The sequence below is a fragment of the Lithobates pipiens genome, unplaced genomic scaffold (assembly GCF_037356315.1).
Source record: "Lithobates pipiens isolate NorthernLeopardFrog02 unplaced genomic scaffold, aLitPip1_a1.2 Scaffold_8, whole genome shotgun sequence".
Classification (NCBI taxonomy): domain Eukaryota; kingdom Metazoa; phylum Chordata; class Amphibia; order Anura; family Ranidae; genus Lithobates; species Lithobates pipiens.
This window is the reverse complement of record NW_027507903.1, coordinates 240,020,471-240,046,058: the sequence shown is the minus strand read 5'-3', so window position 1 is coordinate 240,046,058 and position 25,588 is coordinate 240,020,471. Positions and strand designations below refer to the sequence as shown.

Sequence of the window (25,588 nt, the reverse complement as noted above, 5' to 3'; positions counted from 1 at the left end):
GAGAAGGGTGAAATTTAAAGGTATGGCCACCAAAGGAATCCTAGCAGTACTAGGGTGAAGCTTACTACATATCCAGCATTTATCAAAACCTGATTTTTGGGCATAACTGTATTTAAATTTTAATAACAACATTTTATCAGTGAACTCTTGGGGAGGTTCACTTCTTTTGTGTCTAACAGCGGGTGTGTTATTTGTCTTGGGGGAGGGAGTCCCACAAATCCCTTTTAATGGTCCCAAATCTTCTGGGTGGTATATACAATTAGCTATCAACCAGGTTGGTAAAAACACTACTAGGGCAGTACAGCATAAGAGGCATAAGGCCTTTCCTGATATTAAAGGTAAAAACATTTCTACAAGTAGTTCTTATGCTTGTCCGTCTTCCTCGCTATTTTGTTGAGTTTCAAGGGTTAATTGTCCAATGCCTTCCTGAATCTCTTGGAGTTCCGGTGGCTGTTCGGGTGGGTCGGGTTCTTCTTCAACAAGCGGGGGGTCCGGAGTTGCGGGAAGCGGTGGGCACTTTTTCAGCCTGCTGGCGTGGATCCAGGTGTTTCCTTGGTCAGTCAGGACCGCAGTTCTGGACACCTTTTCAACCTTCCAAGGTCCAGAGTAGATTGGTCCGATCCTCTTCTTGTGTGCCAGTTGCTTGACTAGCACTTGATCTCCTGGGATTAAGGGGTGTGTTGGCTCTGTGGGGACAGGAGAGAAGGTGACAGAAACTTGTTCGTTCATTTCATGAAGCATACTTACCAGGTTTTTCACGTACATTTCCTGTTGGGAATAAATGTCAATATCAGTGTCTTGGTTTAATGGGGGTAATTCTATGTTTGCGGGGATTCCCATGAGGTGCATGTGGTGTGGTCCTAATTTGGAACAATACAGCAGGCAGATGGTCAAGCCATCCTTTCAACGTGCCTCCTGTGGCCTTTTTTAGTTTATCTTTGATATTCCTATTCATTCTTTCCACTACTCCTGCACTTTGTGGGTGATAGGGGATGTGCAATTTCCATTGCAACCCCAAAAGTTTGGCTACAGTCTGGGTCACAGAGGAACTGAATGCGGGTCCTCTGTCTGACCAAATGGATGTAGGTATGCCGAACCTACAAATCCAGTGATTGAGCAAACACTTTGCTGCTATGTTGGCCGTCTCACCTGTACAGGGGATCGCCTCAACCCATCCTGACCATTTATCCACGATAACGCAGAGGCATTTCAGATTGCCTTTCTGCTTGGGCATGTGAGTGAAATCTATTTGCAAATCCGTCAGGGGGCCCAAGGGTGGGGGTAGGTGACCATGCAAACCATGTCTCTTCCCCTGGACATTGTTTTGGGCACAGGTTAGACAACTCCTAGTCAGGAGCTTGACCTGTTTGTTCAGATTATTTGTACAAAAGGATTTCATATATATATTGATCAAAGGGCCAGCCCCTATATGTCCTGGACCATGGAGATATGAGAGTATAAGTACACAGTTTGTTTCGGGTATGCCCAGGATCTTCCCCTCTTTTGACCAAAGACCTTCAGGGTCTTTGGTCAATCCTTCCTTTGTCCAAAAATGGACATCATCTTCTGTGGCCATTGATTGCATCTGTGCTATGACAGTTTTAAAGTTAGGTGCTGCGAAGTGTTCCTTGAAAAACATTGTTGTGGGGGCAGGTGGGTTAGGGGAAAAGGCAGCAGCTCTTTTAGCTTCTCTGTCAGCAAGAGCATTCCCTTTTGAAACACGACTGCTGTCAGAGGAGTGTGCCTTTACTTTAATTATGGCTACCCTTTTTGGAAGAAGAATGGCTTGGAGGAGAGCACTAATCTGTGTGGAGTTGGCAATTATTTTGTTGTCTGCTGTTTTAAAACCTCTATTGGCCCATATCACACCAAAATCATGCACCACTCCAAAAGCATATCTACTGTCTGTGTAGACGTTCACCTCTTTACCGGTGAATAGAATGCAGGCCCTAGTGAGGGCTTCTAACTCTGCTACCTGGGCTGAAGAAGGAGGTAATGATTTTGCCTCCAGTACGATGTCTGGTAGTTGAACAACTGCATAACCGGTTAAAAAGGTGGAGTCAGAGGGACGTGAGCAGCTACCGTCAACGAAAACATCCTCTGCACCTGAGATAGGGGTGTCAGTGAGATCCGGTCTGGGACTGGTAATAGCAGCAACCTTTTCCGAACAGTCATGTATAATGTCTGGGTCATGTGGTAAACGCAACATGGAATGCAAAAGGCGCACAGCGGGGTTGCTGGCAGGCACATATTTGAGTGTGAGGTTATCAGTGTTCATCAGTGTTATCTCATAACCACTAAGTCTTTGCGAGGTCATATGTTGGGTATTCATGTTCTGAATAAGATGCGTGACTGAATGAGTGGTATAGAGAGTCAATGGGTGACCTAGCACTAATTTGTTTGCATCTTGTACAGCCATTGCACAGGCAGCAAGATTTTGGAGACAGGATGGCATTCCCTGTACTTGGATGGGGAGTTTTTTTGATAGATATGAGACAGGGCGATACCCTGATCCATGTTGTTGTGTTAGCACGGCGGCAAAAGAGCTTCCTGAAACTACACAGTAAAGTTGAAAAGGTTTACCGTAGTTCACCAACCCTAGGGCGGGGGCACTTGACAGGCTGTATAGTAAAGCTTTAAAAGCTTTCAGTCTGTCTTCTGTCCAATCTATCAATTTGGGGGCGTTTGACCCAGTAGCCTCTCGTAGGATGCTATCGTAATGAGAACAGTCGGGGATCCACTGGCGACAATATACAATTGCGCCTAGGAAAGAAAGAAGTGCTGCTTTGTCTTTTGGAGGACTGAGAGCCTGCAGGGCTGCGGCGCGTTTGGGTGACACCAGCCTTGTTCCTTCTCTAAGGATACAACCTAAGTATTCAACCTGGGATTGGCACCATTGCACCTTCTTCCTGGAGGCGAGGTGTCCAGCTCGGGCTAGGTGTCCCAACAGTGATGTTGAATCGACCGCACAATCTTCAGCAGTTCGACTGCACAGGAGCAAGTCGTCCACATACTGTATCAGTACCGACCCTCGCTCAGATGTCCAAGACTTGACAGTCTCATTGAGCACCATTGAGAAGGCGGCTGGGCTGTCTACATACCCTTGCGGTAAACGCGTCCAGGTTAGTTGGCCCCCGGCCCAGGAGAAGGCGTAGATTGGTTGCGCCTCCTCAGCAATAGGAACGCTAAAGAAAGCATTCGCTAGATCAATTACCGTATAACAGAGGGAGCCTGCCGGTATGCGTGAGAAAATAAATGTGATATCTGACACTAAGGGCGGGAGTGGAACCACTTGTTTGTTTACTGCTCTGAGGTCTTGGACTAATCTCCACTCGCCACTGGCCTTCTTTACAGGGTAAATGGGTGTGTTCCAGGGGCTAATAATTGGTTTTAGGATACCTTTAGATATGTAATCATTGATCTGGGGGGAAATGCCTTGGGTTTTTTCGGGGGGCAAGGGGTATTGTTTGTGATATTGTGTCTCTGCATCAGGGCGCATCTGTGGGGAGTAAGGTGTACAGTTGATGAAACCCACGCTCCCCTTATTTTCTGCCCAGATGGCATGTGTTTCAAGGGGGGCGGGTAAGATCATGAAGAAGCCTCTGTGTGTATGTCGTTTCGCTGTGAGGGAACCTTTCTTGTCAAATTTTATCGTAATGTTAAGTTTGGACAGTAGATCCCTGCCCATGAGAGACACGGGACAGGAGGGCAAGATTGCAAAACTCTGGGTGCATAGTTCTTGTCCTTCTGGAGTGGCTACAGATAACGGTGGTGTCATGGGGTGGGTGACAGATGTCCCATTTATACCAATAGAGTTTCCCTCAGTACATTGTGGTGTGTCAAAAATAACATCATTCACTGAACTGAATGTGGCCCCGGAATCCAGTAGAAAACACACTAGGTGATTGTCTACTCGCAATACAACTTGAGGAAGGCTTTTCCATGAGGGGTTGTAACACACTAGGCTGAGGGAAGGGACATACTCTAGGCATCCCTATTGGGGTGATTGTTGTTGGCGAGATGGCCATTGCATGGGAATTCGAGGGGGAGGTCTGTTAGAGGTTGGGGTGTAGGGTGGCTGTGCAAGCGCATGGTTTTGAGATGGTGTTTGGGGAGGTGGCGGATATTGGGGGTACCTTGTAGTGTGAGGGGGGGGGGCGATTAGCAGCATTGTACCCCCTTCCCCTGCCCCTTGGATAGCTCGCCCTCTGTCTATATGGGCACTGTGATTTCCAATGTCCCTGTTCCCCACAATTAAAACATCCTTGGTCAGGTGGGTAGGGCTGCATGGTCATGAGGTGCGGTGGTGAGGATGAGGTTTCAGGTGTGACTAGGGTTTGTGTTTGTGTCAAGGAGGGGAAAATTCCCCCTTTTTGTTCAAAGACTCCTGAAGTCTCTCTGGACCTAGCGTCCTTCATGAATTCATCTGGTGCTTGCTCTGCCCATTTGGGGTTTGTGAATTTGAGCAAGTGCGTCACTTTGGGATCGCCTCCCGACATGATGGTAGTAGTAAATAATTGTGGTGTGGCCCCATCTACAGCTTTCCATAGGGAGTATACTCTGGTACAGTAATCATAGAATTTCTCTTTAGGTCCCTGCTTGGCTAGGATCAGTTCTTGGAGTGCAGATGATCCTTTGTATAATTTGGACCAATGACCTCCCATGCCTTTCCAAAAGGATATCCAATCCTTATCGGTCTGGATATGGGTTGTCCATAGGTTGTCTACAGGGGCTACTTCTGGGCTGTCTGGGTCTACAATGCTAAGAATACTTTTTATGTCATCTTTGTCAAGCCCTGTGCCTGCACTATATTTTGCCAGAAAGGTACCTGCATCTCGTGGATACTTCTTGGGATTGGGACATAGTTCTTTTATTTTGGAGAGTGTACCCAAAGGTAATGGTATATGCACCTCGGTGTTCCCCATGGTCATCAAAGGTGCTTTGAGTGAAGCCCCTACTGCTTCTCTCTCAGTTTCCTCTTCTATGGATAATGTCCCTGTTTTACTAATTGGACCTGACTCCTCAGTTTTGGGAATAGGTGTCTCTTTTGTATGGCTTCTTGTAGTGGTGGGGGGCAGCGCTATAATCCTATCCTGCGCTTCTTTCAACATTTCCTCCTTCTTCCCTAATTGCTTTCTTAACTTTTCTAGTTCCTTTTGTAAGTCCTCCATCCTATGTTCCTCTCTCTCTTTTCCCTCCTGAAATTCCTTCTCCCTTTCTTCCAAGTTTTTCTGATACATTTCTAACTCTATTTTCTTATCCACTTGTACCTTTTCTGCCTCATTGAGGACTATTTCTTTTTGTTTTAGGTCTTCCATAAGTGTTTCTAACTCAGTTCTCCTTTTCCCTATTCTCTCTTCTTCCTCCGTTTTCCTCTCTTCAAACTCTTTTATTTTTGCCTCTAATTCCTGCATTTCGGGACTACCCACTTCTTCTTGTCCTGTAACTTCTTCCTGTCTCCCCTCTTCCTCTCTGCCCCTACTTATTTGTTCCCATTGGGCCACTTGTTGTGGTGTTGCTGTGGTGTGTGCTATGGCGGCTAGGACTACAGGATCCAGTGAAGGATATAATTGAAGGTATGGACCTGGCGTCCCATCCTCGTTTTTTACCATAACATAAGGTGGGGGTGGACATTGAGGCGGGGGAGGGGGAGGTGAAGGGGGTGCAGGGGCTTCAGCCATAGCACTGGGTCCTATATTTGGAGTAAGCTTTGTAGTTTTATTAATATGCTTCTTTTTATATTTGTGTAGACATTTATCCCATGCATGGTAACAATCTTTTATATATTGAATATTTTCCCATTTCCCTGGAGGGTACGAATTTTTGTGGATTTGGCATATTTTACTTACTTCCTGCCAGTCTTCCTCAGTACAAGGACCATATGGCCCTGGGTCATGTATCCCCAATTGCTGACACCTTTCTCGGACTTGTGTCCAAAATGGTTCTACTTGTGGATCTGGTAAATGGTTTTTAATAAAATCATAAGGGGATGGGATTGCTATGTCCTGGTTCTGGACTCCTACAGAATTCCCCATCTGATAGTTTTTTTTTTTACAGTATAAAATAAAAGCAATTTCTGCGACAAATATTTTCCTTATACTCTATAATAATTCTTATACTCTATATACTTACACGTGTACCTAGAGAAAAACAGGCATATTCTTTATTATACTTTAAGGCATAAAACAACCATATTGCAATACATTTATCAGTTTACAGTGCACTTTTTCTAAATTTTCTAGATGGGCGTCCACTCCACCAATCCCTTTGTCACGGGCGTAATCTGCTACCTCCCGTGTCTAAAATACTACCACCAATAGTTTTAAGTCAGACCAACCTAGTCGGACTCCCCTAAACCTATAAATTCCTTGCGAGCCCTTTTAACCTCCCGAGGGACCAACCTAGTCCGTCGCGAAGGCACAGTTATTTCTTTTAAATTAAACTAAGTTCATGGCGACCATCTGGACAGAGTAAGTATTCACACCATTCACCTTTTAGGCAAAAAGGAGTAAAGTGACTTACCTGCCGCAAGATGACACCCCACTTCTGGTACCAAAACTGTTAGGTGCTCGTCTTCTCAGTAATATCAGTTACCCCTGGTTGCCTAGGCTAGGATGGAGGAGCGGAGGTCCTGATCACCGGTGGACAGACACCACACATACACGATTGTACGTGAATAATGACTGCGAAATTTATTAACTCACACATAGCCTTTTATGCAGTACAAGAAAAAGACCCTGCCCCGTAGAAGTCATTACACATAAACATACGTCAGCATTATACTTCCTCAAACAATAGTCCTTGTTAAAAAATATAGACCAAAAGTTAGTAAATTTGTCCTAGCTCGTTACGCTTGCACATCAGTGTCTGCTGACTGACCCCAAATATGTCAAGAGTTCAGCAAAACCATTCTCAACCAGCATTACCTCACCATGCGGTTGGTGTCACAAGTTGAAACAGACAATTGATGCTTGTATAGAAACTTGAGACAGACCTTCTGGTCAGACTTGAGTAATATCTTCTTTTTGTCACGCTACTAATTATCACGTTATCAGTAGTTTGTTACGTACACATAGCCCAGGCTTTGTTACTCATAAAATAAAAGTAAAGCATAAATAAAAAGGTACCCCATACCTTATACCAGTGACCCCTGCAGTGAGTTGACTTTTGCACAACATAACTGAACCAGAACTTGCAGCAGAGTTGCACAATGTTTGCAATGAAAGTTGATCTGGAGTCATGCAATGCAGACTTGCTGCAATTGAGCAACAAACTTGTGAAGCTTGGCAAGTCTAGCAATAGCTTAGCAAGTAATTTTCAAACTTGCAGCATAATTGCTTGCTATCTGGGTTATTGTAGGCTTTCTTAAAGTTTTGTCTGCCAGTATTCAATCTCCTGAAAGCAACAGCATACCCCAGCGTATCAAAATGACTCCATCCTGTGTCCCTTAGTAAACTCTAAAAAAAAAATGTTTTATGGTAAGTCAAAAATCCTAGTTTGTTTTTAAAATTTTGCAAATAAAATACATCATTGATATCTTCACTAGTTGCAAAAATAAAATAGTCAAGGGTAAAGGGGAAACAAAAACAAAAATAATTAATTAGGGCTAACTAATGGTACTAAAGGATTGTGTGTTTAACATTGATACATAGAAAAATCATGGCAGAAAAAAGAACGGTCCATCATGTCTGCCCATTTTTTTTAAATACATGTTTTGTTTTTATTTTTTGTTTACTTGAGTTTGTGAATTAAAATGTGTAGTATCTGGTTGCCGACAAGCCGCTGCAGCTTTACTGCGGCAGAATGGCATGGCTGGGCGAACCAATGTCGCTTCACCTTTTGGCCACTAGGGACTTGTGCACCTGCAACATGTGCCCGAAGCCGATGCGAGTGCCCAGCGGGCACGATGACTGCTGGGCACCCGCGATCGTTCGTGACAGAGTGAGGACCGGGATCTGTAAACACACAGATCCCAGTTCTCTCAAGGGAAAGGAGACAGATCGTGGGTTCATACTATGTATGAACACGATCTCTCTCTCCTCCCAGACAGTATTATCCCCCTACAATTAGAACACACCTAGGGAACACAGTTAACCCCTTGATCACCCTCTAGTGTTAACCTCTTCCCTGCTAGTGACATTTATACAGTAATCAATGCATTTTTATAGCACTGATCGCTGTATAATTGTCAATGGTCCCAAAAATGTGTCAAAAGTGTCCAATTTGTCCGCCGCAATATCGCAGTCCCGATAAAAATCGCAAATTGCCACCATTACTAATAAACAAAATAATAATAAAAATGCCATTACTCTATTCCTTTTTTTTTTGCAGACGCTATCTTTTTGCACAGACCAATCAATATACGCTTATTGCGATTTTATTTTTACCAAAAATACATAAAAGCATATATATTGGACTAAACTGAGGAAAAAAATAGTTTTTTTGAAAAAAATGTGGGATATTTATTATAGCAAAAAATAAAAGATCTTGTGTTTTATTCTAAATTGTCACTCTTTTTTTTTGGTTTATAGCGCAAAAAATAAAAACCGAAGAGGTGATCAAATACCACCAAAAGAAAGCTCTGTTTGTGCGAAAAAAAGGACGTCAATTTTGTTTGGTTACAGCGTCTCACGCCCACGCAATTGTCAGTTAAAACGATGCAGTGCCGTATCGCAAAAAATGGCCTAGTCATTGAGCATCCAAATCCTCTGGGGCTGAAGTGGGTATATTACAGGGATCCTCAAACTACGGCCCACCAGCTGTTGCAGAACTACACATCCCTTGAGGCATTGTAAAACTCAGATATTTACAGACATGATTAGTCATGATTGTAGTTCCTGAACAACTGGAGGGCCATAGTTTGAAGACCACTGGTAGTGTTTACTTTAATGAAAATGTCCTTACTTAATATATAACCACATTCCTAGACACACTGCTTCGAGCATCTGATTCCTGAACACTGCAACCTCATGGGGACAGTTTTACTTCCTTTTTCATTGGGTACAGCCAAACTGTTATAGGCATATTTAATGACTTATCAGAATGCACAGAGGTCATGTAACTCATAGCACTTAGTGATATGCTCTGTTTCATTTTCTTAACCACATTAATAATAAATAGAATCTGATCAGTTGCTATGGATAAGAGTACACTTGTGCACATTTTAGTGTGCTATTAAATAAGAGACCTTTGTATTTGTTCATTGTTCCTAGAATTTAATATGATTCTGTTTCTGAAGCTAGTAGGCAGGAAAGATCTTTATGTATAAGTGTATAATCTACATAATCAGCACCTTGGGTGGTTACACGAACTTTGACGTTTTTATGAAACTAAGACAAGGCTTGCCAGAGTGTCTCAAGAATATAATTTGCTTCCCAGGTAGTCAGGGATGCAATTATATTTGCAAAGGAATGTATTTGTGCCCATAACAATAAGAAGAGAGATCAGAATGTCTAATGAAACTCAAATTAAACTGGTAGTGCACATTCCTGTACTAACTAGCCTCTTTTTCTGCTCTAAATTACAGAATGCAAATTTTGAGCAGGGGATGCAATTAGTTAATCAAGCCACCATAGAAACATACTCTGAATTATCGCTGTATATTTCCAAATAATTGCTGTTTAGTTTTTATTTTTGCATATATTGCAATTTTCCATATTTATACTGGCTTTCATATTTCCATTTAATGGACTTGATTAACACAAGCTTTTAATGTTTAAATTGCTTTTGAAAATGTAATTGGAAGTTTGTAAGTGGATAGCAAAGTGCCTATATATTTGTTGGTATGCCACGTGGCATTTTCTGTGTATTATTTATACATGCTCATTCTGCAGCAGTGCACCAGACAGATAACGCGTGGATAGGGCACAGGCTACATTACAATGCTTATGCTATATTTCTGCTTTTAAATACATCTGAAGTCTACTGGCTAAAAGTAGGAAGAAAAAAAAAAGAGAATTACATTTCCCCACAAGATGATAATATCCTCATTTGGAATCCCAGACAGCTGCAGTTTAATGTACCAAATACCAGGTAGGTATCTCATAATGTATCTGGTTCATTTGATCACAAATCTGATACACAGCTGGTATTTTTCAGCAAGGGCACAGAGAAAAATAAAAGTAACACGTTTCTGTAGTTTGGCCGGAATTTAACCTTTAAACCAGGTAGCTACAATACATAATAATATAATGCTTTATAAAACACATTTGACTGTTGTCATTTCAGTTTTATATGTTGTACATAGAATTCTTTACTAGCATTGACGCTAAAGAAAAAAAAAATATAGCTTCACTAGAATATTGGGTGGGTATGTACAAGATGTTTTCTTTTACAATACACAGTTGTACTGCATGTTAATAAATCCATCACACATATGAAAAAAATGTCTTACGATGATAATACAATAATATAGACTTTCAAGAAATGAAAGTCTTATCCTGTTAAGGTAGCTGTTCATAAGCCACACATGTATTTTTTATTTTTATTTAGTCCCAATGGTTTAACTTTCACAGCATCTGAAATTAAGAAAATTATAATGCTAACTCTACAAATGTAGAGTGTATTTTATTGGTATAATAATAGTGATCAGTGAGTTTTCTGACTTTTTAGATATAGGTTAAGTATGAAACTGAAGTTTAATCTGTATTAAGAAGTATTAAATCAAAGTTTAATTATCTATTTTTTTTTACTTTCCCTGGTTTCTCTCTTCCCTTTGTCCACATGCCAATAACATAAAAAAAAAAAAAAAAAAACTTTTATTATTTTATATCTCATTTCAAGGTCTAGTGCAGCCTTTCTCAACTTTTTCAACACAGAGGAACCCTTGAAATAGTTGTCTGGTCTTGGGGAACCCCTGCTAAATTTTAGAAATCTACATTTCATGATACACTAGTGTGATGGTCAGTGGAAAGAATGGTCCTTACACTTGTGGTCATTGGGAAGAATTACCTTCTTACAGATAGCTAAAAAGATCAATGGTGTGAGTGGGAACTTATCTGAGAGGCTGAAATTGCCCAATGCTGAAGGAACCCCTAGCAACCTTTGGAGGAACCCTGGTTGAGAATCACTGGTCTAGTGATATCATCATTTGGTCTTGGTGCTTCTCTCTGTATTCCAGGCAGATTATTACTAATGGGAGGAGCTGTTAACGGTACTGATACTTTCCTGAAAATGTCACAGCATCTCAGTACTTTTCTTAAGAGTCCTCAGCCCTGGTACAATCAATTCATTGGCTGTTTGAAGGAGTTATTCAAATGTTAAATGTATTCAGAGGGAGGTGTTAGTCTGGAAGATTTGTATGCAGGCCTCCCTAGGTAACACAAATGCATCTGATGCTTCCTCCATGATTGCAAGAATGAAAGATGAAGCCCAGTGACAGTCAGGCTCAAGGGTAAAACAGGCAGTGCCGGGACAAGGCCATACAGCGCCCAGGGCAAAGATGCCAAACTGTGATCCCCCCTCTTCCCTTAGGGTTAGGTTAGCAGTAATGTCGCTGTCACTATTCCTGTCAGTCTTTTAGCAGAGCAACTGGCACAGGGTGCCCCCATTCCTGCAATAAACCATTGTACCCAGGGCAGCCGTCCCTCCTGCTCACCCCTTGTCCCAGCCCTGTAAACAGGACAGAGTAGCGATTTACTGGCAGAAGAAACCAGGGCACAGAGCAGGAGCCTATGCATCTGACATACCCAAAGGTGTCATCTGAAACAGTGCTTGTAGCTCTGAAAGATTTGTCTTACTGCCTGCTGCAGCTTCTTTTACAGAGTGCTTCTCTCGAAATGTGCTACCCCAGTGGTAGGGTCATTGTTCTGCCCTTGCTACACATCACTTAATGGCCTGTCTGCAGCTTGACATGCAGTTAAATCCTCCTATCCTTTAACAAACAAAATCTTGGAGCTTTAATAACAAGAAAATAATTTTACTGAAAGACTAGTTGATGGGAACAGTCTACCAGCAGAGAAGTTTGGCCAACAGTAATAACAGAAAGAAATACATACATAATTAATACATAACTAAAAACAATGGGGTTGATTTACTAAAGGAAAATTGGCTGTCCACTCTGCAAGGGAATTTCCACCAGAGCTTATTGAATGTGATTACATTTTACTGTTTTTTACTTTGCAAAGAATACCCAATCACATATAAGGAAAAAAAAACAACAGTGTCTTGTACTGCTAAATAAGGGGGTGACAACATTTTAAGTGAGGTACAGTATTTCTTTTTGGCAACTGACATACTTTTATCAAATTTGTTTGATGTTCTTCTTCACATGCAGTGTCAATGGCTTATGGAGTCCTTATAGAAACACCTGCTTTGTTTTCACCCCCTTTCTTAGTTAAGTAGGAAAGAGACTTGGGGACCACATTCTCCCTTGCACAAAAAGATGATATACTGTACTTTGACCATTTCCTCAGCAGCTAGCAGATATCAAGAGTTTGGCTATAAGTTATTAACTAGGTGGTCCAGAGTGCCATCTGTTCTACAAAAACTCCATCCTCAGTCTTCAAGTGTAAGATACAAAAAATCCCTGGTGATCCTTCTACTGAACACAGCTAGTACCTGTATCCTGGCCTTCTGAAAACAGGAACCCCCCACCTCAATTCCTTGCTGTGGTTCTCAAAAATCAATGATCTTCAACATTTGAAGAGCCTCATAGCCTTTTTAAAGGACAGAGAGCAAAAATTCAGATATACCTGGTTCTTTTTGATGGAATTTACTTGTTCATCTCAATATAAAACTATACTACATCTGTTGCTATTTGCTGCTTTCTATATGCTCCACACAGGATAGAATGGGCACATTCACCCTAGAAACCCCCCCCTCCCAATTCACCCCTCCCCTTCCTTATTTTCCTTACCTCTTTCCATTTCAATTTTTTTTTCTCTATGCTATCTTTTTATAGGCTCTGCCTTTTTTTCCCCCTCTTTTTGTAATGAGATTGGTACAAGGACATGGGTAGGTGGCGCCGAACTACCCCCTTGTAGGACACAGACGCAAAATAATTTCAAAGTTGTATTTGATGAAACGTGCTCTATTATTCATTTATTGCAATTGTATGATCTGTGTCTTTAAACCATCATTTTATGTGGTGAGCACAACTTGTCTTTGTACATAAAATTTTAAATAAATAATTTAGGAAAAAAAATGGGTGGCAGATGCTTAATGCATAATGAGAGTCCATGTGGTCACCAGCGATGCTACCTCTTAAGGATAAGTTGATTGTTCTCCACCCAACGTCTGCCCAAGATGGTGGCTGGACTGCTGCAAATGTTTCTCCTTCAAGTGCTTCAGCTCCTCAAAATGGAATTTGGGTTTCACAGGATGCATCAGTTTCCTTCTTTCTACCCCAAATATGAGTTAGTTCATGATAGTCCCCTTGAGTGTTAGGACTAGATAGGGGGTAGTAAAAGCAAACAACTGAGTCGCCTTTTTGCTGCCCCCCAACAGCCCACCTAAACAAACAAATGCCACTCAAGGGTGTGCAGGGCTGTGGCAAAAACGGCACCTCGTGTTGCATTAAATGGGCAGTACTGCCACTAAATGTGACCCATAGGAATGAATGGGGCCATGTTGCAACAGCCCTGCAATCACATGGATTGCACATGTTTGCAGTGCAATGTACTGTATCTTCGTTTACAGGGTTAAAACAGGTGTCGAGGAGGCGATATTACAGACTTGTCAAATAAGTATTAAAATATGTTAAATTTGGACAGGGGGCATTGATACCGAGACTATATTTTACAATTATTGTCAGCCCTAACGTGTCCCGAGAAGTCTATGTATTGTCTATATATAATTCATTTGTATTTGAACTGTGTTTTTAATTGAGCATTGCATTTAATAAAAAAAAAACAATGTAGGCTTTAGTTATGTGTCTGCACTATAAAATAATTACTGAATAATTATAGACATTGCCGTGGATAAATTTAACGTTTTACATTTTGTCGCTATTTTTTCTAGGGACACGTGTCATGAGCTCCTGGGGCATGTTCCTTTACTTGCTGATCTTAAATTTGCCCAGTTTTCCCAAGAGATTGGACTTGCTTCACTGGGAGCATCTGATGAAGATGTTCAAAAACTTGCAACTGTGAGTGTGTATAGTAAAAAGCACTACATCAGTATATCAATATATTTTTGTGGCTGTTTGAACTTTATATTCCACATAGTGGTGTACATAATAGAGTATATTATATAGCCCTGGTGTCAACCTGTAGCTAATTGGTGCTTGCTGTGTGTCCCTGTGCAAATCCCAGGTAGTGCTAGCATTTAAAAAGGAGCTGCAATAACAGCGGTCTTTAGCAGTCTCACTTAACATGTCCTCAGTGTCTAACTGTCTACTGCAGCAGGTTTCCAGTATCTAACACCTGTAGCATTGAAAACAGGAAAATAAATCAGCTACACTCCAATTATCTCTTCTAGCAGTATTTTTAATAATCAGTGTGTTGACTACATACAGTAATGTCTCCAACCCAAAACCAACCTTCCCTGACTTGTTTCACCATTCCTGGCTTGCTCACATACTGCAAGAATAGCTAATTGGAGTGTGGCTGATTATTATTTTTTTCCTATTTTAAATGAAGAGTGGAGATGTATAGTAATGTGTACTACACAGATATAAGCTAATAACAGTACCTACATCCTAAATTGAAATACTAGATAAGGAAATGGATTCAGGCACTCAGGACTTTCATGGTACGATATGAACTCACAACTCTAAATTATTATTAGAATCATAGTATTTATTACATCAATTTAGTATTTCAAATTCATTTTACAACATTTTATGTCCATAGAGAACAAAACATATATTATTAAAACATATATTCCTCTGTCATGGATTGAATATTTATGACAGTATCCTCCCAACCATGGGGGAACTATATTAGCAATAATCCAGTTTCTCACTCTACATGTTTCGTGGGATAACACCTTCTTCAGGAGTCTAAATTAGGAGGAATGTTAATCTGTAAAGAAATAAACACAAAAATAGTATGCAGAAACCATACGATAATTCTCCCACTCTACAAGACTCTGGTCCGGCTGCACCTAGAGTATGCTGTCCAGTTCTGGACACCAGTCCTCAGGGAGGATGTACCGGAAATGGAGCGTGTACAAAGAAGGGCAACTAAGCTAATAAAGGGTCTGGAGGACATTAGTTATGAGGAAAGGCTACGAGCACTGAACTTATTCTCTCTGGAGAAGAGATGCTTGAAGGAAGATATGATTTCCATTTACAAATACCATACTGGTGACCACACAATAGGGATAAAACTTTTTCACAGAAGGGAGTTTAACAAGTCTCGTGGCCACTCATTAAAATGAGAAGAAATGAGGTTTAACCTTAAACTACGTAGAGGGTTCTTTACTGTAAGAGTGGCAAGGATGTGGAATTCCCTTCTACAGGTGGTGGTCTCAGTGAGGGGTATTGATAGTTTCAAGAAACTATTAGATAACCACCTGAACGACCGCAACATACAGGGATATACAATGTAATACTGACATACAATCACACACACAGGTTGGACTTGATGAACTTGTGTCTTTTTTTCAACCTCAACTACTATGTAAATATGTAATATAAAATATATATGCTCAAATATGGATGCACATGCATAAGCGTGTAAAAACAAATATGATAACACAATGCAATCAAACAGTAAGGAAATAATAGAACATCATACACTTTATGTAAATCAAAGCAGAAATGAACTTCAGCATTTCCCAGTCTGTAATAATCAATCAGTAAAGAAGGAGTGGAGGTGAACCATTATGGCCAATACCCAGATTGTCCATGTGCAGGAGAGGCCAGTCTTGTGCGGAGCTGTGGCTCTGTGTGTGTTTCAACACCTGTAGCATGTCTGCAGTCTCCAGCCTTCTCCTGTCCAATGTTTGCAGTTTATGACTGTTTTCTGTAGCATTGAATATACTGAATAGTATGTGCAGCTCTGTGATGCTTTCAGAGGCAGTTAAGACCTCCTTTATGCATAAATTGATAACCACTGCTCTATACTGCTAAAAGCTTAGATCCCATCTGTCCCTAATTTTGATGGACTGTCCCTAATTTGGAAAGTTCCTCTGTCCCTCGTTCCTCCTCATTTGTGGCTCATTTTGGTGTGATCTATATAGTTGTATATACAACACATTATTTATCCTTCAAAAAGTGTTTTCCAATGCTAAACCTTTCATCCATTTTCTGAATTGCTGCATTTGTAAATTCCAAAAGTTGGTATAAAGGAATAGTAGTGGTAAAAAAAAAGCACTTGTGAGTTTAACTAATCTTTTTTGTGTATAATTCTCCTTTAACCACTTAAGCCCCGGACCAATTTGCAGCCAAAGGACTAGGCCCCTTTTTGGACAATTACGCGTTCATGCAACGTGGCTCCCAAACAAAATTGTCATCCTTTTTTTCCCATAAATAGAGCTTTCTTTTGGTGGTATTTGATCACCTCTGCGGTTTTTATTTTTTGCGCGATAAACAAAAATAGAACGACAATTTTGAAAAAAAATCAATATTTTTTACTTTTTGCTATAATAAATATCCCCCAAAAATATATAAAAAAAACATTTTTTTCCCTCAGTTTAGACCGATACGTATTCTTCTACATATTTTTAGTAAAAAAATCTCAATTAGCGATTATTGATTGGTTTGCGCAAAAGTTATGGCGTTTACAAAATAGGGGATAGTTTTATAGCATTTCTATTCATTTTTTTTTTTACTAGTAATGGCAGCGATCAGCGATTTTTATTGTGACTGCAACATTATGGCGGACACATCGGACATTTTTGACACATTTTTGGGACCATTGTCATATATACAGCGATTCCTGTGTAAATGACACTGGCAGTGAAGGAGTTAACCACTAGGGGGCAGTGTAGGGGTTATGTATGACGTGATGTGTTTTTTTTTATTGTAGGGGGTGTGGCCTGGCTTGTGATGTCATTGATCGTCCTTCCCTATATCAGGGAACAGACGATCGGTGACAGCCACACAGGGAAGCACGGGGAGAGGTTTGTTTACACAGACCTCTCCTTGTTCTTCAGCTCTGTGACCCGATCGAGGGACACCAGGGGCAATCGGGTCCACTGGTCCCGCAGCCACGGTCACGGAGCTCAGGACGGCTGGGCACTTAAAGGATCACATACCGGTACGTGATTGTGCCCAGCCGTGCCATTCTGCCGATGTATATCGGCGTGAGGCGGTCCTTAAGTGGTTAAGGGGGTGTGGCAAGGGGTGTATCCTATGCCTTCATACTTTTGCTAATAGGCATCCCTCATTCCCATTTCAAAAAGTTGGGAGGTATGCTAAAAGTCTATTTAGGTCACTTTACTAAACATTTTGAGACTATTTACTTTCAAATAAAATTTTCACTTTGCAGAGTGGATTATCACTTACCTTAGTGAATGAAATGAAACAAAAACAAATAAAAATCACTTTGCCAAGAATACCCAATTATGTGTAAGAATTTTTTTTATGATGATTGAATAATTACCATCAGCAAAGCATTACCTCATTCACTAAAAGCGGCAGTAAACCCATACCAAAAATACAAAATATTTCTTCTTACCAACCATTAGAAGTGGTGGCTGCATTTATTTTCTTTTTCAGGATTCTTTCTATCTGTTTTCACCTGATGATCGAGCCAGTAGCACTTTTCTTGTATTAGAGTGTTTCCACTCTGGATGAAGGAGCACAGGGGGCACAGCAAGCAGCAGAATTATCAGGAAGGGAGTGTTAGATGTACTAGTAAATTTAAATACACCAAAAAATTTAAGCCAAACTCCAGCTACTTCTTTATAAGCAGTTAGAGCAAACCATTATTTTTTTTTCTTTTTGTGATAAAGGTTTTACATGAATAAATACAAGATAAACATTCTAAGCACCCTTGTCAGTAGTAAATGGTTTGTCATATCCCTGTAATTGCTGCATCTGCATTTTGAAAAGCAGCAGACTTACTGACTAGATCTTCAGGTAAAAATAAAATAAATAAAGAAAAAAAATTAATACAGCCAACACATCTAAGTAATCTAATTGGTAAACTATAATATAATAAATGTTTGCTCCTGGGCTTAATACTGCTTAAAGTAAAATAATTTTGCGGAGTAAATATGAATTTAGCTTGGGGAATGAGGTGAAATTGTGTTAATCATCCAATCATGTGCAAGCAAAAATCATTTATTTTATTTTGTTTATTCATGATCGTGTAAAGTAACTTTGCACTATGTTTTATCTCATTTGCTAAGGCACGAAAACTCAGTTTGTGGTTACTGCATACTTTAGTTTAACCACTTAAGGACCAGAAGGATTTGATGTCTTTTTTTCCCACAAATAGAGCTTTCTTTTGGTGGTATTGGATCACTGCTGTGGTTTTTATTGTTTTTGCGCTATAAATAATAAAAGAGCGGCAATTTTGAGAAAAAATAATTATATTTTTTACTTTTTGCTATAATACATATCCAAAAACAAAACAAACAAAAAACATATTTTTTAATCACTTTAAGCCAATATGTATTCTACTTTTTGGTAAAAAAAAAAATTGCAATACGCGTATATTGATTGGTTTGCGCATCTACAAAATAGGGGATATATTTATGGCATTTTTATTATTATTTTATTATTATTTTTCTTAACTAGCAATTGTGGTGATCAGTGATTTTTAGTGGAGCTGCGACATTGCGGCAGACAGATTGGACACTTTTGTCACTTTTTTGAGACCATTGACTTTTATACAGTGATCAGAGCTAAAAATAGCCACTGATTGCTGTATAAATGTCACTGGCAGGGAAGGGGTTATCACTAGGGGGCGATCAAGGGGTTAAGTGTGTTACCTAGGTAGTGTTTCTAACTGTGTGGGGATGGAACTGCCTGGGGGAGGAGACCGACAGAACGGAGATCTGTCTATTTACATTGATGGATCTCCATTCTGTCTCTGTCAGGAGTGATTGTGGATGAGCATCGGCTCTGGCGTCACCCCGCAGGCACGTGCTCTTCAAGTGGCCGACCTACAGTTATGGCGATTTGCCAAGGGGAGTCAACCTGCCACAGTATAACTGCAGTGGCTGGTCCTCAAGTGGTTAACATTCAGAGTATTTTTGGACCTGATGAGTTGACACGTGATGGGTGATGGATGCTATGGGGTTGATTTACTAAAGGTAAATAGACTGTGCATTGCTCCAGAGTTTAGTAAATTAGGCAAGCCTATAGTTTGCAAAGAATACCCAATCACGTGCAAGGAAAAAAAAACAGCATTATTGCTTGCACATAATTGGATGATGAATGTCAGCAGAGCTTCTGCTTATTTACTAAGCTCTGTAACTGTAACTTCAATTTGCAAAGTGCACAATCTATTTGCCATTCGTAAATAAACCAATTAATACCTAAAAGAGGCAATCAATAATAAAAAAAAAATATGTTATTGGGTATTCTAGTATAATTTATATGGAATATGCACCTTTAGTCAATAATTGTGCTTGTGTTAAAAATCCCTCAAAGGGCAAAGAGGCAATATAGAAATCATTCTTTGCGGAAAAAAAAAGCAACATACCAACTTCTGTACTTTGAGCTAAAGAACATTTCTAAAACTTTCAGAACTTTGTGATAATTATCTATTGGTTTCAGCCTTAAAATTCTTGCAAGACTTTATGACTCTGATTTACACCCATGTTGATTTCTTTATGCGGACAATAAAAAAAAAAAATGACAATACAATGAAAATGAGCAAAATACATAATGTTCTTATATTTTTATCATGGGTATTAAACAGTACAGAGGGCATGTGTATGTTTTGAAATGAATAAAATATGTTTCAGCTGCAATGCCTCCAATACACTAAAGATTTTGATAAATGACTGTCACGTTATAGCAGTGCTATTTGGCTGATGCTGGGAGCTATGTGTGTTTTCACCAAATAAAAATGTATATTACCATCTGTTTCCATTAGGTACAGATTGAGTTTTCTGATTATATTTTTTTTTTGTGGATTGCTATGCTTTTTGTTTCCCCACCTTTTGGGGAGATTGATGGGATGCTCTCAGCTTTCCATTGTCTAGATAAAAAAACAAAAGAATTGCTTCAAGTCTTAACACAGTGGGTTCGGTCTTCAGGGAAACAAGTTAGGAAAACCAAACTCTTTCTATGGAGAGATCAGACAGGTTTACTGTCCTGGTTACTGAGGATTGTTGGTTTATGCGTGCAGCCACTGAGCTGTGTCACACCAAGAGTCGTCAATTAATATATATGTGGAAATGACACAACATGTTAAATTCCTAGGAGATTTTACCGTCGTTTCTTTACTTTACTTTGGTGTAGAGAAATGCTCACATTCTTGGGCTCCTCAACAGAGGATGTTAGACGTGTTGCGCAAGCAGATACTTGGATTTTGGTGCTTCTAATGCCGCGTACACACGAGCGGACTTTTCAACATCAAAGGTCCGACGGAACAATTCCGGCAGACTATTCGATCGTGTGTGGGCTGCAGCGGACTTTTGATTTGCAAAAGTCTGACAGACTTTAGAAATGGAACATGTTTCAAATTTTTCCGACAGAACTCTGCCGGACCCAGAAATCCGCTCGTGTGCGTGTGCTAGTCTGACGGACTAAAACCGACGCTAGGGCAGCTATTGGCTACTGGCTATGAACTTCCTTATTCTAGTCCAGTCATACGTCATCACGTTCGAATCCATCGGACTTTGGTGTGATTGTGTGTGGCCAAGTCCATTCATTCGGAAAGTCCATCAGAACTCTGTCAGAACTCTGTCAGAACTCCGTCCAAAGTCTGCCGGACTTAAGTCCTGTCGTGTGTACGTGGCATTAGAACTTTCCATGAAGAATAATGCATATTTTCCTACATGAGAATACAAGTTCATGTTAGCGAGAAGGAAGATTGCTGCTAGCCATTTTTAACCCAATGCATCAAGACGCACAAAGCTTCATGTTCCAAGACAGGTTTTTTTTTTTTACTTAGCACCATGGTCAGTACTTACATTCCAGGATAACTGACCCTTGTGCTGATGGCTGCTTTAATACAGCCACTGGACCTGTCATATGCCCTCGTCAAGAGTGCCAACTATCCCCCCTGCCCTTTTATCCCCCCTCCTCTATACATAGAAGCAGTATTATAGTTTCCAGCAATGAAAAGCAATCTATAAATGGAAGCCTTATCAATTCATAGAGCACTTACCATTGATGAAAGCTATAGTACAGCATCTGTGAAAGGAGGGGGTGGAAAGGGCAGGCATAGTTGGCACTCTTAATGACTGCCTACGATAGGTCTGGTGGCTGTATTATCCCCTTTGGCACTTGGTAGATTACATATACAGGGATATTAAGGGGGGGCAGATATGGAAGACTTCAACTAAGACACTTTGCATTGAATGTAAGTATTAGACCTTGTGCTGCTTTAAAAAAAAACAAAAAAAACATAGGCTTTAACCACTTCAATACAGGGCACTTAAACACCTGCCCAGACCAATTTTGAGCTTTCAGCACTGTCGCACTTTGAATGACAATTGCGCGGTCATGCTACACTGTACCCAAATTATATTTTTATCATTTTTTTCCCACAAATAGAGCTTTCTTTTGGTGGTATTTGATCACCTCTACGGTTTTTATTTTTTGCGCTACAAATAAAAAAATACAGAAAATTTTGAAAAAAAAAAGTTTTTTTTTTGTTTCAGTTTCAAAACTTTGTAAATAAGTACGTTTTCTCCTTCATTGATGGGCACTGATGGGGCTACACTGATGGGCACTGATAAGGCGGCACTGATGGGCACCAATGATGTGGCACCAATGAAGTGGCACTGATGAGGTGGTATTGATGGACACTGATATGTGGCACTGATATGTGGCACTGATAGGTGCCACTGATAGGCGGCACTGATAGGCGGCACTGATGGGCGACACGGATGGACACTGATAGGTGGCACAAATTGGCACTGATAGCTGGCACGGATTGGCACAGATGGGCAGCACAGATGGGCATGGATAGGCGTCACAGATGGGCATGGATAGGCGGCACAGATGGGCATGGGTGGGCACTGATAGGCGGCACAGGTGGGCACTGATAGGCGGCACAGGTGGGCACTGATAGGCGGCACTGGTGCCACTGATAGGCGGCACAGATGGGCACTCATAGGCGGCATTGGTGTTATACTGTACTAATGAATGCCAATCAGTGCCAAACAATAATGCATGCCAATCAGTGATGCCGATTGTGGGCACTGATTGGCATCCATTATGGGCACTGATTGGCATCCATTGTGCTGACTGGCATCCCTGGTGGTCTAGGGAGGATTACCTTTTCCCTGGTGGTCTGGTGGCGTCCCTGGTGGTCCAGTGTGGGCATACTCGGGGGGGGGGGGGGGCTGTGCTGATAATCGATCAGCACAGACCCCCCCTGTCAGAGGAGCAGCCGATCGACTCTCCTCTACTCGCATCTAACAGACGCGAGTGAGGAAAAGCCGATCACCGGCTCTTCCCATTTACACTGTGATCAGCCGTGATTGGACACGGCTGATCACGTGGTAAAGAGTCTCCGTCGGAGACTCTTTACCGAGATCGTAGTTGCCGGGTGCAGACTGACACCCCGCAACAACGATCACCGCGATGCGCGCCCCCGGGGGTGCGCAGCGGCTCATAATCCTGATCACGTCATATGACGTCCGATCAGGACGTCATTGGTGTTATACTGTACATACATATACATAGGTGGCATTGGTGTTATACTGTACTAATGGATGCCAATCAGTGCCAAACAATAATGCATGCCAATCAGTGATGCCGATTGTGGGCACTGATTGGCATCCATTATGGGCACTGATTGGCATCCATTGTGCTGACTGGCATCCCTGGTGGTCTAGGGAGGATTACCTTTTCCCTGGTGGTCTGGTGGCGTCCCTGGTGGTCCAGTGTGGGCATACTCGGGGGGGGGGGGGGCTGTGCTGATAATCGATCAGCACAGACCCCCTCTGTCAGAGGAGCAGCCGATCGACTCTCCTCTACTCGCATCTAACAGACGCGAGTGAGGAAAAGCCGATCACCGGCTCTTCCCATTTACACTGTGATCAGCCGTGATTGGACACGGCTGATCACGTGGTAAAGAGTCTCCGTCGGAGACTCTTTACCGAGATCGTAGTTGCCGGGTGCAGACTGACACCCCGCAACAACGATCACCGCGATGCGCGCCCCCGGGGGTGCGCAGCGGCTCATAATCCTGATCACGTCATATGACGTCCGATCAGGATTATGAAACCACTTTGCCACCGTCAATTGCCTATATTGCCTATAGGGCGGGCGGCAAGTGGTTACATACTTGGGTGCTATTTGGCCTAGCCAGTAATTGTAAGGAATTAGGCAGAGGTACGCCTAAAATGTTAAGTCAATCAAAGTGGTAGACATTGGCTCTCACCAAGGGGCTTAGTCTAAGGAAAGTTCAATCTTCGCAACTGCCCTTCAAATGCAGTTGGAACTGGGATGCATGGCAGATCTTACATTGCCCTTTGGTATTACCCACTGGCTACAGATAGCAGGTAGATGTCCAGTGAATGCATCAAGTATTAATAAAGATGTAATCACAATTAAAAACAGAATAATTATAAAATCAGAACTTGGGAAAATTCCCCAAAGGATCAAAACACCCCAGCAGTTGAAAATACCCTATTACCCCAAATAGGTCCCCAAATTCATACAATATATTCCCAGCGCTTAGAGACATACTCTTTTTAACAACTACACATTGTCCATACCTGTAAACACTAATTTTCAAGATATCTTCCATACAGTGCTTCATAAAGAATTTTATTAAATGCTGACCAGAAAGATAGACCCTATATACCAATGGGTCATGTTAAAGTTGTGCAATAATGAAAAAAGCCACCAGGTGCCACATTACTCCCTGAGAGACTGAAGTTTCCAAGATTCTTCACTTCTCACTTCCACCTCAAATTGCATAAAACAAACAAAGAAAGCATTTGTAGTGTAGTATTATATAGAGCAAACAATATATAGTTATGTCATCTGTATAATCCGACCTGAGTCTCTCCGGACACACCGATCACCGGTGATCGGTGTTTCCGGAGAGACTCAGGTCGGATTATACCGATGACGGGGATTACAGGGGAGCCGGTCGGGTGAATAAAAAAAAAGGAATCCAGCAATCCATGACCTGAAGCGCAATTACAGAGCTCTTGAATTTGGGGAGCATTTGAGAAACTTTTCATTACAAGGCCCTGATCCAGCTGATGAGAACACACTTCAGACCACTGAGTGTTTGGTCTATATGCTCACTATGTTTTACCATCTGGTAAGCAAAATACCTCTTTGGTGGTCGGACATGTTTTCATCTTGCACAGTATATATGAAGACACCGGGGTGTTTCAGTCTGGACTATTGACCTTATTTCTCCATGCTGCTATTTGTATATGAAGTCACTGTGGTGCAATAACCAGGATTTTTATTGTAGACTTTTTCTCTATATATATTTTATTTACTTCAGCTATATAATTTATATGATAATATTGCTGTTATTTGCAAACAATGAATAATTACTTTGGATATTTGAAAATTGAATTTATTTATTTTATATATTAATTTCTTTATTTGTAATTGTTTAATTGGTTGGCCCAGCTCTTACAATTGTTTTCCCTAAAAAGTGTAGTTTGGGGTCTGATTTGTCTGTCGCAATGTCGCAGTCCCGCTAAAAATTGCAGATCGCCACCATTAAAAAAATCCCTAAATGTATCCCATAGTTTGTAGACGTGATAACTTTTACGCAAACCAATCAATATACTCCTATTGCGATCTTTTTTTTAACAAAAATATGTAGAAGAATATATATCGGCCTAAACTGATAAATAAATTAGTTTTTTATATATATATTTTTTGGTTTGCATTATATCAAAAAGTAAAAAATGTATGTTTTTTTTTCAAAATTGTCACTCTTTTTTGTTTATAGCACAAAAAATAAAAACCGCAGAGGTGATCAAATACCACCAAAGCAAAATCTCTATTTGTGGGGAAAAAGCACATCAATTTTGTCTGGGTACAGCGTCGCACGACCGAGCAATTGTCAGTTAAAGTAAGGCAGTGCCGTATCGCAAAAAATGGCCTGGTCAGGAAGTGGGTAAATCCTTCCGGGACAGAAGTGGTTAATAAAATTCTTTGATACACTATATGTAAGACAACTTCCCCTTGTGTATTGATGTCACATTGTGGCCATTCTGGGACCTATTGAATGTTTTTTCCAGCTTGCACGACTTACAGTGCCATCCTTGTGAGTTTTTACCTACCTTTTTATAGGGATAAATATTTTAAAACGGAGAGCACTAGATTTTGCCTTCTCTTTTTGCATACCTATCCTACTTGGCGAGACGATCAGCGTTTATGTCCCATAGGAGCAAGTGTGTTGGAGGAAGGAGGTTTATTATCAGCACCAAGCCAGTTATCGCTATTATCCCCAGAGGGAAACATTGCTGATTTGACTCAGATGTGAGGTGAGCAGCCTGTGAGACTGGTGGAGGAGAGAAAAAGCACTTTGGATTTTTGCTCCATTGATGTATTGATGTTTCTGAATTCACTTCAGTCAGTCGCTGGATA

General features: G+C 41.0%; 1 protein-coding gene across 1 annotated transcript in view; it reads left to right on the top strand.

Moving 5' to 3' along the window:
• The window catches only part of TPH2 (tryptophan hydroxylase 2), a 406,589-nt gene that overhangs the window by 163,841 nt on the left and 217,160 nt on the right, over window positions 1–25,588 (top strand). Inside the window, exon 8 of the mRNA XM_077468486.1 lies at window positions 13,960–14,086. Within this exon, the coding sequence (XP_077324612.1) occupies window positions 13,960–14,086 (127 nt within the window). The remainder of the gene's footprint in view (window positions 1–13,959; window positions 14,087–25,588) is intronic.